We start from the raw sequence: 16,309 nt of genomic DNA, 5'->3' as shown, positions 1-16,309 counted from the left end.
CATTTGCTGCTGATAACGACCCATGAGAGGTAACTTGTACTTCCTGAGTGAAAGCAAGTACCTGATTGGTTTGTGCATGTTGCGCTACGGTCACAAACTCAGTACTGATTGGTTCTAATGTTTGTCTATCATGAACCTGATGCGAAGGTCAGTGGAACCTCAGCAACCAGATTACTGAAGAGCCAGTGTATTATCATGAGCAGAACAAAAAAAGTTAAATATGACAAATAAGTAGAAATGGCTACAAGTTAACTTTAAGAAGAACAATCCATGTGTCTCTTTCGCTGCCAGTTAGGGGCATGCATTGCCATTTATCCACAAGGCTCTCCCACCAATGGCACACATTCTATGTTGTGCGCAGGCAACAGGTTAAAGAATTGATTGGAAATAAATGGGTCCACAGAAGAGAAACTTAAAGCACATAAACACTTTATTTGCGGTTATACAGTGAAAGGTTACACAGCAACATTTATTTGCTATCCCTGGAGATGCTGGCTGAACCCACTGCCCTGGAGGGTAATGAGCTACAGTGCTTGGGCAAATACACTGACTTTACATTCATGAGCTCTAGCTGGACATCACACAACAAGAAATAAATACAAGCCATTGGCCTGGTACTATATACGCAGAGAGAAATATACATCACATGGATTGCTGCCCCCTCCAGCCAGCCTGGGTACTGGACCTATGGACATAAGGCCTCCCTTGTGGGGACTGCATGCAAAGCAAAGGAATGAATTCAGGCTACGGAAATAGAAAGGAATCAATATCCAGTGAACTGACAACTCAACACACATGAAAGGGCATAAATTAGGGGTTCCAGATGGAACTGTACAGTGGAGGCCTAAGCCTGTACCCAGAACACAATGGCGTCTGGGTATGGACACGGGATTAAGCCACCTACTAATCTGGCTCCATTTATTTTCCAGGAACACATACACATAATCACTGCTGTACTTGATCACAGATCAGAGAATTGTCCCTACTTTAACTGCTGTCTGGGGCACAACAATGTTTGGAAACTGCCCTATGCCAATCACTCTGTCTGGGGCACAGCAATGCTTGGGCCCTTGGGATCATCAAAACGATCCATAGTCTTCAGGCTCATAACCATGTGCAGTCCATAGGTCAGGATAAAGACAAAGAGCAAGGTGGTGATGAGCCCCATCCAGATGCCCGGGGAGAAGAAGCCTGCACAGTCACTGGCGTATGAAAATGCCATCCCAGTCACATTGAAACCCTGGATCTGGAAATGGAAAAAGGTACAGTTATTAAGGATTGTATGCCAACACAGCAAGTCATCCTGTAATCAATGCCAGCTGCCTATCCAAAGTGGCACAAGTCATAGACAGGTACCACTCTATAATGTCTATCCATCTTCTAGTACAGTGTTGTCCAACTGGTGGTCCCTCTTGTGTGGTCTTCCATTGAAGCTTAGCTGCAATGTATGCTTACCTTGTGTAGGCTTCAAAAGGTACTAAAGGTAAAGAACTGAGATCACCTGGCCCCTGCACTGTTCACACCTCATTCAGGCTGTAAAAGCCCTGCATTGTTCCCACCTGTAAGGACCTGCATTGTTCCCACCTGTAAGGACCTGCATTGATCACACCTCAGACTCAAGACTGTCCGTGCCCACATTGTTCCCCTGTTCACTCATCTGACAGATTGTAAAGAAGTACTGGCAGTGTATCACTATACATAATACTGCACCTACTGTTCATCTAAGAGTGGTCCTGATAAGTCTCCCTGTCTCTTACCCTGCCTGTGCCTGACCCGGTCTGCAGGGAGTGAACCTGGTTTATTAGGGTTATGGCTGGCATTTGCAAATACTTAATAGGGGATCCCCAAGATGTTTGATCATGTGTTGGGGGTTTGCTGTCCTATCCACACATAGGAGTGCTGGGCTATATCCCTGCAGTGGGCACCAAACATTTGTTTTTTTGGTGTGCTACCACCATCAATGTGGGTATTGACTTAATGTTTCTTGTGATAACATAGGTGTGATTTAATGTAGGTGTGAATTAACAAAAGGGGAGTGGTCAACACTGACTTCCATTATTGGCCTTCGACCACTGAGGCCAGAAAAAAAGTTGGGTTAGACAGCACTGTCCTAGAATAAGAAGCCTTGTTGTATAAATAACCCAGGTCATACCCTTGGAAATAAAATAAAGGGTGTTTATCTATTCTGGCCCCTCCAGGACACAATACACTTGTCAAGTACTCTGCTGCAGGGACAGTGCCTACCTGGAAGTCAGCAATGTGAAGCTGCCATCGAGAGGAGGGCAAATCCTTGCTGGTGTTGCTCACAAGAAGAGAACCAAAGGTCTGCCAACTACTGATGTACTGGCAGTGGAAGGAGTAGTTGCTGGGAGCATTCACTTGAGGAGCAAGAAAAACAGCCGTGTTTTGACCGTGGATCATCTCCACGTGGCTCAGAATGAACCAGAAGCGGCCAGAGACAGGGTAAAATCTTCGCTGAAGGAGGAACCTGCACACAGACAGTGCCAGTTAATACAGACCATCTTAATTCACCAAGATCAGACCAATTCCCAGGGCTAAGATCTTGTCAATAAAGAAGGACCCCCCCCCACCCAAGATGCTGCTGGCTAGGGAACTAAACCTGGGATCAATTCCCTTTGTGTATCATGATAATCATCATTTATTTAGAGCCAGTAAGTTCTTTACTTTAATTTATAACAAACAGGGATCTTGCAATAATACAACAAACAAGGTTTACAGAGTAAAAATACTATCACAGGGCCCAACTCACAACATTTTACAATCTAAATGTGTCATCTTTTCTTTTAACCGGCCACACTAATTTGTGCATCAGATTATCAGCTCAGAGCACTGCTATGAGTTTATCACATTAGGGGATGAAAGCTGGCCCAGAACAATGTCGATTTAGGACAGGCTGAAGCTGCAAAGAAATTAGAGTGGAATTACAGGAAAAATATTGATACAGTTGCATTATGTTGATGCAAGGGAAAAGAAAAAATAATATATAGTGGCCCTTTGTTTCTTAGGGCCAAACACAATGTGCTTAGTGCTCTGGAGCCTGCACTTACCGCAAAGTCAGGGGCAGTCCTTTCACTGCATCTTTGTACGTTAGCGCCAGTCTAGGGCACACAATATACAGGAGATTATTACTCACAAAAAAGAAACATAAGCAGAATCAACTTTTAAGATGGGTATAACCGACTTCAGTTATCAGAAGCGATCATGGGACAGCAACCCTGATGCTCCCCCGGGCAATTAAACTTTTAGCATTGGAGCCCCACTGCCACTTATATAGTTATAGGGGTTGTTCACCTTAAAACGCTTTTTTTTTTCAGTTCAGTTGTTTTCAAAATTAAAGATTTTTTCTCATTTACTTTCTATTTGTGACAGTTTTTCTAATATTTAAGTTTCCTTTTGCACCTCTGAGAGGGGGTCATCAACTCTATAAACTGCTCTAAATTGATACATTTAGTTGATCCATTTGTTATGTTTGTCCCTGCTGAGCAGAATACACTGGAACTTCATTAAAGGCAGCTGTTACACTTGATACAATAGTTGCTAATATTCCCCCACAGAACAAACAATAACTAATAAGAGCAAATTGTAACAGAATCTGTGTCTAGATCACTGAGCTGCCAAACTCACAAACCACAGACAGGAACATTCAACTTTAAACTTTCATCTGGAAAAAAATAAAGGATGGAAAGCATTTGAAAAAAAGCCTATTTCTGATGAACAAATTAAAACAAACTGAAAAAAGTGTTTAGAAAGTGAACGACCCGTTTAAGTTGTGGATGTACATGAGCACAAATACTAGTTCTCAGTTGGCCCCTTACCAGCATGTCAATGTTATCAGAAGCACAAAGATAGAAAGATAAGCCACAGAGTGATTCCCAGTGCCCTGCTCCTCGGTACACAATGGGTACACAAGTGTGGCCTTAGGAAGTTCAAGGCAGGAACAACATTGCAGTGAGCCTCACTGGACTGCCAGCCTGTGCCTGTGCCCTACATCCCAGCTCAAACAGGGGGTGGGGAAATATTAGGATAAAATACTGCTCAAATGTCATGATGATATAAGTATAATATGCCATACACCCTCATGCCATTAGTGAAAACAAAAAGCAACTATACACAGCACACGTTGGATAAATGTCACATGAGAGAACGATAAGCTGGCAGCACCCTCAGTTCAACTGTATGAAATCAGGGCACCTAGTGCATACATAGTGCAAGTTTGGTTTCATTTCATGCTGAACACTCACACTGCATTGAGGTTGTTACAGAGAGACCCAGTCAGATTGAGGTCGCTGCCCGTAAAGGTTTGGCTAGTTAGATCCACCTGCACGTCATCCACTGTTACAGAGACATTGGTGGCCCAAAATAGGATGCATGGTCTGTTCTGGCTACTGTTATAGGCCACGGGAGGATAGCTTGGCATAGGCTGCTCAGTGGCAAGTAACTGGCGCCCAAGGTTTCCCACAGCAAATGAGGCCTCTTTGATAACCTGGAGAGACATGGAAGAACAAAGTCTTGGTCAATACAAAGATGTGCAATTCACACTCACCACTTCACCTATTATCTGCAAACTAACTGTCCCTTACTAAGGAATTCACTTATGAGGGAAAATATTAACCAAAGGTACAGCTACTACCTGCACAGCAAGCCTGCATGGTCCTATTCACAGGAGCTGCCATACAGTCTCCAAGTCTGGTTCGAGAGGGCTCAGTCGCCACAAGAAGAGAAAATCCCTAATAATAGACATATAATTGCAAAACACGGCGACCAGTCCGGAAATACAGCTGAAGCTCTGTAACAGGCTGCTATCCTTTTAAATCCATTACTTCTCACAAACACTCCAAGTCTTCTATCTTTCCCAGAGCAAAAGTAGTTACTAGAACTAGTGAGAAGGTTCAGCCCACAGGCACAGCCAGATCTGAGTGTTGACAAAGATGGACTGGTCCATACAAACGTGAAAGGCTTCCTACATAAATATAAGGAGATGAAGTTGGCCAGTGATATGGTCCCTCAGTGAACAAGTCCTGTGGGCCACCGCCTAACCTTATTAAGAAACATTTAGTCTGTCTGAAGGGTTTTCTGGCCTCTATAACCACCCCTGACAGTTTGCCAATGGGCTCAGGAGCTGAAGGGTACGTAGCAGTGGAATAGTGTAATGGCTTGTGCCACATTGACACTACTGTTATACCATCGGCTTGCCTTCCATACTGGCTATACATGATGTCTGCGTGTCTTTCACTTACCCGTGAGGGACGTAGTGCAGTCAGCAAAGCAGTATAGGGCACACCCTCTGACTTTAATGTGCTCAGAACTTGTCCAATTGCTTGGTCTGTGGGGAGAAAGACAGACTGATTGCAGACGGTTCCAAACACATATATGAACTTAAATATATTCAACATGGCACCTCTTAAGATCACATGTGGTGCTGCTCCTCCCACTAACCATTAAGGAAGAAGCCAATATATGAGTAATGAGCTAGGGATGGGTCATCATATGGAGTCATAAGGAAGGAGGGGTCAGCACCTGTACTGTCCAAAGACGGGATCAGTACAAGTTAAATATATAGTGGATGGGTGAGGACATAAATTGGGAGGGATGGACAAATTGGAAATGAGCTGAGAAGGAGACGGTATACAAGCTATGAATGTTCTAGGTTGTCATACTGTTTGTATTCGTCCCAAATCCACTGCTCAGTGCCCAGGGTATGTTATGTTGCTATGTAATAATCACATTTGCTCCAAATGTTCTTTAGATCTTTTAAACAGGATTATAGAGCCATTCCTGGTGCTCGTTATAGGCCTTCTTCAAATATACCCACGCCCATCTGGTTACTATTACATGAGGGCACAACTTACCATTAGCTCTCAGAACATCTTTAGCTGCCAGCAAACCAGTACTACAAGAAAGCACACAGGGACATGAAATGTTACTGTACAACCTGTATCTATACTACTGACTGCCAGTACTAGGGAAAGGACATGTTACTGTATAACCATTATATACACTAGCGACTGTCAGTACTAGGGAAGGGACACATTACTGTATAACCATTAGATACACTAGTGACTGTCAGTACTAGGAAAAGGACATAATACTGTATAAATATTAGATACACTAGTGACGGTCAGTACTAGGGAAAGGACACATTACTATATAACCATAAGATACACTAGCCACTGTCAGTACTAGGGAAAGGACATATTATTCTAGAACAGCATATTGAGTTAATAAGCTCCCAGTCTGCTGCAATAACTAAAGGTTATTATTTTACCTGCTTGCATAAGGCAACCGGACAACGAGCAGAGAGGGGACACTTTCATTCAGCTTCAGCTCCAGGAGAGTGGACTGGTCTACATGCAGGGGGCTGACTCCAAGCTTCTCCTTCAGGTATGTGGGCAATATGTTAGCAGCGTACCAGTCCACTGCAGGCAGAACCAGGGAGGAAGGGGATGACTCCACAATGCTCTGTAAGTACAAAACTCTCATGAAAGGGGTTCTAAATGTGAATTAAAAATGATTCCCAACTTTCTCACAATGCTAATTTCCTATATTTAGTGATTAAATTGAGATTTGTACAATTAAATGAACGCAATGTAATTAATGCCTTGAAGGTTCAAATGATTTTAGCCTGAATTGCCACGAATAGTCAGTCTAAACTATTTTGCACCATCAAAATAGTAAAGGAGAAGTAGTTATGGAGTAGTGTTGTTAGTGGAGTACCGCAGGGCTCTGTACTAGGTCCCTTGCTTTTCAACTTGTTTATTAATGACCTGGAGGTGGGCCTTGAAAGTACTGTTTCTATTTTTGCAGATGATACTAAATTGTGCAGAACTATAGGTTCCATGCAGGATGCTGCCACTTTGCAAAGTGATCTGTCTAAACTGGAAAACTGGGCAGCAAACTGGAAAATGAGGTTCAACGTTGATAAATGCAAGGTTATGCACTTTGGCAAAAATAATATAAATGCAAGTTATACACTAAATGGCAGTGTGTTGGGAGTTTCCTTAAATGAGAAGGATTTGGGGGTTTTTGTAGATAACGAGTTGTCTAATTCTGGGCAGTGTCATTCTGTGGCTACTAAAGCAAATAAAGTTCTTGTATAAAAAAGGGCATTAACTCAAGGGATGAAACATAATTGTGTCTCTTTATAGGTCCCTGGTGAGGCCTCATCTGGAGTATGCAGTTCAGTTTTGGACTCCAGTCCTTAAGAGGGATATAAATGAGCTGGAGAGAGTGCAGAGACTAAGTGCAACTAAACTGGTTAGAGGGACGGAAGACTTAAATTATGAGGGTTGTTTTCTCTGGAAAAAAGGCGCTTGCGAGAGGACATGATTACACTTTACAAGTACATTAGAGGACATTATAGACAAATGGCAGGGGACCTTTTTACCCATAAAGTGGATCACTGTACCAGAGGCCACCCCTTTAGACTAGAAGAAAAGAACTTTCATTTGAAGCAACGTAGAGGGTTCTTCACAGTCAGGACAGTGAGGTTGTGGAATGCACTGCCGGGTGATGTTGTGATGGCTGATTCAGTTAATGACTTTAAGAATGGCTTGGATGATTTTTTGGACAGACATAATATCAAAGGCTATTGCGATACTAAACTCTATAGTTAGTATAGGTATATAGAATTTTAATTAAAAGTAGGGAGGGGTGTGTGTATGGATGCTGGGTTTTCATTTGGAGGGGTTGAACTTGATGGACTTTTTTCAACCCAATTTAACTATGTAACTATGTAAAACTAAGAAGGGTAAAAGGCAGAGTGTCAGTACGGAATATACAGTGGGGGGAAAGATTTACCTGTAGATTAGGAAATGCACTGTCTTGTTTGTTGCCATAGACACCCCCAAATGCTGTAAAGTCTTCGATACTTAACTGAAAGACAAAGTTGCACAAGATATTTCCATAGACAGAACTGTTTCCCTAACAATAGCCATGTAAATAGACGTATACAAAACCAATTAACTCTAACAATAATATTCCCTATCAATATCTAGTATAAGTAATTCTAAAACCATTGGACTTGCTGAGTAATCTCATCCGAGCAGCTACTTCAGTTCAACTGCCTGATGTGGGAAATTCTCGGCATATAAACTCTTCCACTAATCCAATCACAGCGGCACTTTGTAGCACTTCAGAGAGGTGACATCGGAAACTCACAGAGGTGTTGATTCTGTGTAGTTACTGTTATAGGATTACCAATGTGTCATGCAACTGCTACAAACAGGTGTTACTTGTGAGAGTTGCATGAATGGATGTGTGAAGTGTACTGCCGGGGTACAGATGTTAGAACAGCATTGTATGTAGCAGACAGGTGGTGTTGAAGGCCCCCTCCTCTGTTCAGAGATGGTTTCTCCACCTTGACATGAATCGCCTTTTGATTTGGACATTGTTATTTTCAAAGGAGTGTCCCTTGTCTTTTTGGTGTAGAAAGAGAGCTGGGTTTTGCCCTGTAGAATGTGCCCTCCTATGCCGAGCCATTCGCTTGGCGAGTAGTTGTTTTGTCTCCCCAATGTATAGATCTGTTCACTTCTCGCTACACTAGACTGCGTATACTACATTGCTTTGTTTTTCTTTAGGTGTTGGATCCTTTGGGTGTACCAGTTTTTGCCTCAGTGTGTGGCCAGGATTGAAAAACACTCCTTGTCCTTGGACTCTGTATCGGTTGTCACATTCTCCGCCATGCAGCATTCTAATGACTCACAGTTTGTGTTCCAGCGGATGGTGGGAATCAAACAACAGCTATTGATCTGTATGAGTGGGTTTCCTGTATACTTCTGTTTCCAAGGACAAGGAGCATGAACATCTCTGAGCAGCTTTGAAAGTGTGTGGCTACCCAGACTGGGTCTTTGCAAAACAATAGCAACCAAGCCCAACAGGAACACCAAAAGAAACAACTGCCCAGAGACACATAGTAGGTGAAACATAGTCATCCCATATGTAGCTGGAGTGTCAGAGGATTTTCACCACCACGTCCCTGTGTTTGTCCAACCTGGCAACACACTGAGGCAAAAACTGGAACAGACCAGTTGTTTTAGCATTACTTATACTAGATATACCATGACCTAGATGAATTAAAATCTTTATAGTCACGTTCTGTAGCAATGTATCCAGACAGAACATCTGTGCCACCAGCCCACTCTACTATCCCCATACAGTGCAATGTAGGCAGCAGCTGACAGACATTGTGGATACCTTATCCTGGAGGAATAACAGAATATTTCTGGGACCCTTCATGAGAGCTGGGTCAAGGTAGTGTCCAAGCTGAATATCTGTAGTAATGTGTCCACTGTGTATACTAGGCTGGAAATTCCACAGGGAGCTGTCAATATAGAAAGAAAGCACAATATAAACACAGCATATCCCTTCCTGCAACTGCCCCAACCCCTCCCTCCTGGCCACACCCCCTAATTACCAATTACAAAATTTGGCAGATTATGAAAATTTGAACACATTTCTGGGAACTTTAATGCAATCTTTTGTGTTATATCAGTTTTGCTAATGAAAGTGGATTGCCCTTTAAGATGCAAGTCTCAGTTCTCCCAAGAGACCTGCTTATTTTAAATAATTACAATTGTAAAAAGATACAATTAGAAAGTTGGGACATTTCAGTAAGAAACCCGGGACTGTGGGCTGAGCTGTCAAAATGGGGAGTGACCCCCAGAAAAAGGGACCGTTGGGAGGTTTGCAGTGTGAATCACATGATCCTCTATATGAGGAAGCTGCACAATGATAAAGTGGGAGGGGCCGCAAAGAAAGAAGCTGGAATTGTTCTCTCCCTCAGAGGATCCGCTTATCCCACTGGTCCTTTATGAAGCCTCGTTTGCAATTGGGGTACTTTATTATAATACACAAATTTCATTGAGTCATGTGACAGAAATTACATCAGAACTCACCGTTTATAAGGATATCATTTAGAAGATATTGGTGGCTTTTGTGTATGATAGATATATATATATATAGTGAATAAAGTACCCCCTCTTGTAAAATATAAGGATATTATACGTTACCGAGGAGTTTCATGACCATATAAAAGTACGAGGCCGAAGGCCGAGTTATACAGGTCATGGAACTCCGAGGTAACTTCTAATATCCTCATATTTTACAACTGGGGGTACTTTATTTATTATAATACACAAATTTTAGTGAGTCGTGACAGAAATGACATCACTACTCACCGTTTATAACTGATGACATCACTACTCACCGTTTATAAGGATATAATTTACAGGATATTCATGGCTTTTGTGTATTATATATATATATATATTAGTATGTGTATAGGTTGTGCCCTGAGCTGTACTGAAGTGTAGTCTGACTCCTGCCCAGTAACCCTCACCCACTGACAAACTGCCCCGCCTTCCCACATATTCCCCTTCATAATGCCTCCCACCATAGTTCAGCAGACAGACGTGTGTAGAAATACTGGCCTCACCTCTCGCTAGACCACAGCAGCACGGGCACTTGCTGGGACGGGGCGGCAGGAAAGGGGCCCGCCAAGAACAGAAGAGAGAGAAGAGCCCATTCCGCCATCGCTGCCATCTCTGTAAGAGTCATGTGACACCCACAACTGGGCTCACATGACCCTGGTACAGCTCACAAACTGGTTGGTTGCTAAAAACGCCACTCACTGTCAAAAAGCCAGATCTAGCCGCTGATTGGCAGGAACTCCTGTGTCGTCAGCTTTACAGAAGCGGAAATGCTGTATTGGAAAGGCCGGCAGTGAGTGTGATAAGGCCTGGGTTCCTCCATGCGGGGATTAAACGGAGAGTGAAATGGAGTCCGTAGGATTAAGCTCAAGCAGCGGAGACCTTCTAGGGCTAAAGTACAAAACAATGTCGTTTATATCAGCTGTAAGAAATGATCCCGCCCCCATGTGACACGGTTGTATTTCCGCTGGGAGAGAAGCGCATGCGCCGGGTCCCACATTCGCCTCATAATTGTGTTGTACCCGCCGCAGTGTCTCACTCATTTGCCGCCGGCTTTGCTTGTTGGGCTCAGTGAGGCTTCAGGAAGCCGACACAGTCTCACAATCACCTCACACTTTAGTCTCTGCACAATCAGGAGCAACGCTCATTAGCTAAACGCTGCTTCTTCCTCGGCTCCTCCCACGTGTATTTATTCACTAAGCGGGGACCCAAATCTCCTGACTCTGCCCTAAAGGAAACGTCACATCCATTTTTGCTGCTCCCATTTAGGCAACTTGATGGTCTGTGAGGAGAAGCAGCCCCAGGGCCAGACTGAGGGGTTTGTGATGATGATGATGATGAGGGATAAGAAGAGACCTGATGGCAAGTGGCACAGGCTCAGGATGATGTAAATCTCGATGTGACTGAGAGACATGTGTAGCCATTAGCTCTGTCCCTCTCTTCTTACCCTCATATTAATACACTGAGAGACATGTGTAGCCATTAGCTCTGTCCCTCTCTTCTTACCCTCATAGAATAAAGTGCAGAACTGAGAGCACAAGGCACAGTCTCTCTTTATTGTAGAAAATCACAGCTGCCCTCTTACATCTGTCAGGGTTACCAACAACCACTGAAAATGAGTTCATATAAATATTCTATACATTATTGGCCTAAAAACGTATTCACAGCTGCTTTAGCGTCAAATAATTCCTTCTTGGAATCCAAATAATTCCTTCTTGGAATCCACCCGGTCCTGCTGCAAGACATACATAAGGGCTGCCACATTCCACCATGATTATTAGCCCAGGGTAAAATAACTAGGGGTATGTTATAGCCATATTATTTTTCCCAATGTTGGCATAAATTAAATTAACGTATAGCATATGGTCATTTTGACTAAGGATATTTTTTTAGCTAAAGATTTTTTAGGTTCCCTTTGTTCCTATCTCTTTTATTAATAAAGATACATCAACTCATGTCTTGTGTTTAGGCCTTTTGGTGTTCTAGTGTCTCATTCCAGGATCCAGTGTGCTTCTCTAAGATTCAAGGGGCATAGGGTACCCCCCCTCTCACGGGGGTCTTAACCTGTTCGATGATTTGCATGCCCAGATCCTGTGTGTCCACTAGAAAATGTTTACCTATACGTGTCTTTTCATCTCTTTTTTTCGATTGCTCTCATATACTCTCTTATCCTGTCTTTCAGACATCGTATGGAGCGCCCTACATATTGTTCTCTGCAACCTTTACATTCCAATAGATATACTATCCGTATCCGCAAGTTTTGCATTTAGTAGATCCGCACTTGTAATTGCCTTTGGTAGAAAGCCAGTCACCCCTATACGGGCGAGGAAACCATACTCGGTATCAATATATTACTCAAAGTGGGGGCTCTTTTGGATACAAATTTTATCTTATTGGAGGTCAGTACTTTGTCCAGTTTTCCATCACCACACAAGATCGGGAGATATTTTTTCAGTACTCTACAAATTTCATTGTATTCTTTGCTATACTCTGTTACAAATAGGAAAATCATATCATACTTACAGAGATTTTCTTTTCCTGGACTGTAACATGGCAGTGGGCACCGTTGGGTTAATCCCCAGTCACGTGATCTGACAGGATATGACAAGCAATCAATAAATGTTGGCTCCCTGCCCCGCCCCTCCATCCTCATTTACTGTAAGGTGAGAGCTCTCCCCACATAGGGCTGGGAACCTGTGCCCACTGCCATGTTACAGTCCAGGAAAAGAAAATCTCTGTAAGTAGGATATGATTTTCCTATTTCCTGTTCCTTCACATGGCAGTGGGCACCGTTGGGACCTTCCCAAGCAGTACATCTACATATAGGGAGGGAAAAATAAGCTAAGCCTCATACAGACTATTGCCCCCTATTAATCAGAGCAGCACCTAGGAGCAATAGCAGCCTTTTTATTTGAGGCTAAGGTAAACTGCATACTCCCCCTACCACAGACGATATACTGTAATCAATGAAGAACAGAAGTTCCTTAAACACCCTATTGCAATTGCAGAGTGAAAAGTAGAATCCAACTAATGAGGATCACAATTGATCTTATCATGATATTGACCCAAATGTCAATACTCACCACTCTTGAAGTATTACAGTGTTCAACACTAAATAAAGGAATGAACGAATATGCTCACAGTTTAAGATGCAGAAACTGTATTAAATAACTTTCAATTGCATTCCTTAAGTATTATAGGTTTCAGCCAAAATGAACGAGTATACTTACAGCTTGAGGTACAGCATGTATAAAATAACTTTCAACTGCACTCTTGAAGTAGAATATTGAAGGAAATGAACAAGTATACTTACAGTTTGAAGTGCAGAACAGAGTAAATGAACTTTCAACTGCTGCAAGATAAATTCATAACTGTTAAAATTGCAGGCAATACACCAAATCAAATTGTGAGCAGACTAGAAAAGATAATGCATTAGATAGAGTAACCATATAGACTGTCATATATGGCAATCTAAACACCAGGGAGTGCCTGGATTCCTATCTTGGCAAACTGATCTGCCTGTAAAAACTCTTTTTTGTGTCCAGCCTTGGTTAATCGAGTACTGCCAGGACTTATTGTGTGAGACTCCAGCACCTCCCACCAGGGCCACAAGAGTGCCCTAATGAATAGTCAGTGAATAGACAGACTAGTCCTGGTCAAAAATTACATATAAAATACAATACTCTACCCCACATCACACCTTTTTTAGATGTGATGTAAAATAAAGTACCATATCCCACATACAATTTCCGGCTCTTGGAATCTACTTTCGTTGGATGTTCCGGATTGGTGCCTGCCTAATGTGATTTGTTGTGAAGTAGTCCCCTATGCTGAAGGTCTGGGGCATGTGCACCCGGACCCAACTGGGAAAGCTGTAAGCTTATCCTAATGATACATTAAGATTTATGCCGCTCGTGAAACTTTTTGGATTTTTTGTAATAGTCCTGGTCAAAAACAGATAACAGGATCAAAATCTTGAGGCAAACTGAAAGCCGGATGACCAGCCAGCGTCAGAACCAGGAGTCTCCCATGGGACAGGAACAGGTAGCAGACATCAAAGGAACCCCAGTTGCAGGAACAGAGCACCTGGAACTAAGTACACTTCAATTATAACAGGTAGTGCCGAGAAAACAGCAAGACTGCCAGGTTCCCTGTACAATTTCCCACAGGAAGCCCCTCAGACACAAAGTAGTTATTCATACAGTACCATAATGTATTGATGTAATTTACAAGGCACCATCTTTATAGGTAGAACTACCTGCAAGGTAGTGATGACCAAGCAATAACACCATGTTCTGCTGAAGTTTCATAAATTAGCTAAGTAGCATTGAGACCGCAGCATTAAAATGGTGAGCAGCCCATAGAAGACAAGCATAATTATACAAACTTAGTGCCTACTGTGGTGTTAATACACTGGCCTGTAGATGTCACTGTGCACAAGAGTTATCCTGTGCATACACTGCTGCTTAAGGTGCTAGAGTTTAAGTTACTGTTGTGTAATGGCTGCATGAGCCTGTTAATAAAGCACTGTTATACTCTGCCCATCCTCGGCTATTAAAACACAGCATTTAGCAACAACCTGATGTAGAAATACACAAAGTATTGTACTGAAGTGTAAAATAACCCACAGAAATGGAATTAGCAATATGTTGAATAGCCAGACAACCTTGCTTGACTTCAGTTTCAGAACCTGCCTTTCAAAACAGTTCTAGCATAATCACAGAAGAAACAGAACCCATGTCCGCAGGGGGGCCCAGGAGGTACAGAGGCCCCAGGAGACACTGATCCATACATAATCCAACAAACGTTGGCAAAAAAGGTGCCTAGACACCTTGGGACCCCGAAAAAATCTGCCGTGGAGTCTAGCAATACCCCACTACGTTCCAGTGAGTGAGAGCCCATTCATATCCTCGAACTAAGATTAATATGAAGAAAAAACTACACAAATACCACTAAACATAACATCCTGCTTGTGGCCATAATCATTTAGCCATAACCATTTAGAATGATTACTGATAATCTGCATGGATTTGCTCAAAATTGTGTTGAAACAGGACCATGGGCGTAACTACAGAGGAAGCAGACCCTGCAGCTGCAGGGGGGCCCAGGAGGTATAGGGGCCCCATGAGGCTCAATTGCAACCTCTCTTGATAAACCAGGAACTTCTGGATATGTTGGGGGCCCTAAATTAATTTGCTGTGGGACCCAGGAACATCTAGTTACACTGAACAGACCAATAAAATTGAGAACGTACTCCCCAAATTACCTGTTAGGAGATTATAAATGCCACAGGTTTGTACTGAAAGTAACAACCTGTAATATACGAGTGGATTAATGTAGGCACAAGTATACCAAGTACCAACTGTAAGAACGTAGTAATACAGCAAGATTATGCATTTCATTTTAATGACTTAAGATAATAAATAGGGACACAGGAAAACCTCTTTAATGCAACCCCACTATTGATTTGGTTAGTTGTGCCAGATTTGCCGCAGCAAGCTTAAGGAGATATATATATATATATTGGTAACTTTGTCCACTACTTGTATATCAGATTGAATATTTAATATATCAGGCAGTTGGTAAAACCAAAATACACAGCAGGCTGATCATTTACCTGATGCATCATATAATTGCATGCTTAATGGCTGGAAACATGTTGATTCTTTAAGTCCATGCCCTTACCACATAGGAGTTTGTTCCCCAGGACTTCCCGGGTTGCAGCCTAGAATTTTAACTTGACAGAAAGACTGTTAATATATGTCTTTTGAACATGATAATATGCTGAACCATGTATAAGATACGTAATTAATGTATTACTGTAAAATTGATGATGGCATACACACCTATAATTTCTGGCAAGATGTGACCTGAAAAGGAGCTGCACTGGAAAGATGCTCTGGTTAAACAATATACTGCCAATGCAAACAGTATAAAATACTGAACAGGTGCACAATATAATTTAGGAATAATTGCACATATGTCACATGATGTGATACGGCAAATTAATTTATGAATATACCACATTTAAGGTAATTATGACTGCATAAATGCATAGTATAATACAGTGAATAGTAGCAGTATGTTAATAATGTTACAAGGCAAACTCCACCTGATTATTATAACTGTGTAATACAGAGTCCTGACAAAATAAGTAAATTCCTCTTGTTAAGACAGCAAACGTGCATCATGCACTATTATCTTAACTTAGACCAATGGCTTTTCAAACAGTATTCTGACTACAGCAAGAAAAAACATATACCATCCTTGCAAGTTTCAAATGCATTCAATAATTGCATACTTGGGCACATAATTTAAAGGCGACTTACGCCAAAAGGTACCAGCCAAGGCTTGAAACCCAC

The 16,309-nt window shown here is 42.2% G+C and overlaps 1 protein-coding gene across 2 annotated transcripts; it reads right to left on the bottom strand.

Annotated features, from left to right (window-relative positions):
* Positions 1-412: 412 nt before the first annotated feature.
* On the bottom strand, positions 413-10,882 carry atp6ap1.2.S (ATPase, H+ transporting, lysosomal accessory protein 1, gene 2 S homeolog). 2 transcript variants are annotated; one of them, XM_018231902.2, is made up of 10 exons: positions 10,650-10,882; positions 9,214-9,340; positions 7,819-7,893; positions 6,287-6,480; positions 5,871-5,911; positions 5,259-5,344; positions 4,263-4,504; positions 3,069-3,119; positions 2,245-2,488; positions 413-1,246 (listed from the first exon to the last, which is right to left on the bottom strand). In XM_018231902.2, the coding sequence occupies exons 2-10, from the start codon at positions 9,253-9,255 to the stop codon at positions 1,037-1,039; spliced, it is 1,185 nt and encodes a 394-aa protein (XP_018087391.1). In that variant the 5' UTR covers positions 9,256-9,340; positions 10,650-10,882; the 3' UTR covers positions 413-1,036.
* Between the last annotated feature and the right edge of the window lie 5,427 nt (positions 10,883-16,309).

Source organism: Xenopus laevis, chromosome 8S, assembly GCF_017654675.1.
Source record: "Xenopus laevis strain J_2021 chromosome 8S, Xenopus_laevis_v10.1, whole genome shotgun sequence".
NCBI lineage: Eukaryota > Metazoa > Chordata > Amphibia > Anura > Pipidae > Xenopus > Xenopus laevis.
This window is presented reverse-complemented; position numbering and strand designations above follow the sequence as displayed.

Excerpts from the sequence above, each read along its gene's own strand:
- atp6ap1.2.S (XM_018231902.2), bottom strand. The coding sequence starts at position 9,255 with ATGAAGGGTCCCAGAAATATTCTGTTATTCCTCCAGGATAAG. Across the intron at positions 5,912-6,286 it reads CGGTTGCCTTATGCAAGCAG|TACTGGTTTGCTGGCAGCTA; the intron begins GTAAAATAATAA and ends GCTTTCTTGTAG. Across the intron at positions 2,489-3,068 it reads GGACTGCCCCTGACTTTGCG|GTTCCTCCTTCAGCGAAGAT; the intron begins GTAAGTGCAGGC and ends GTCTGTGTGCAG.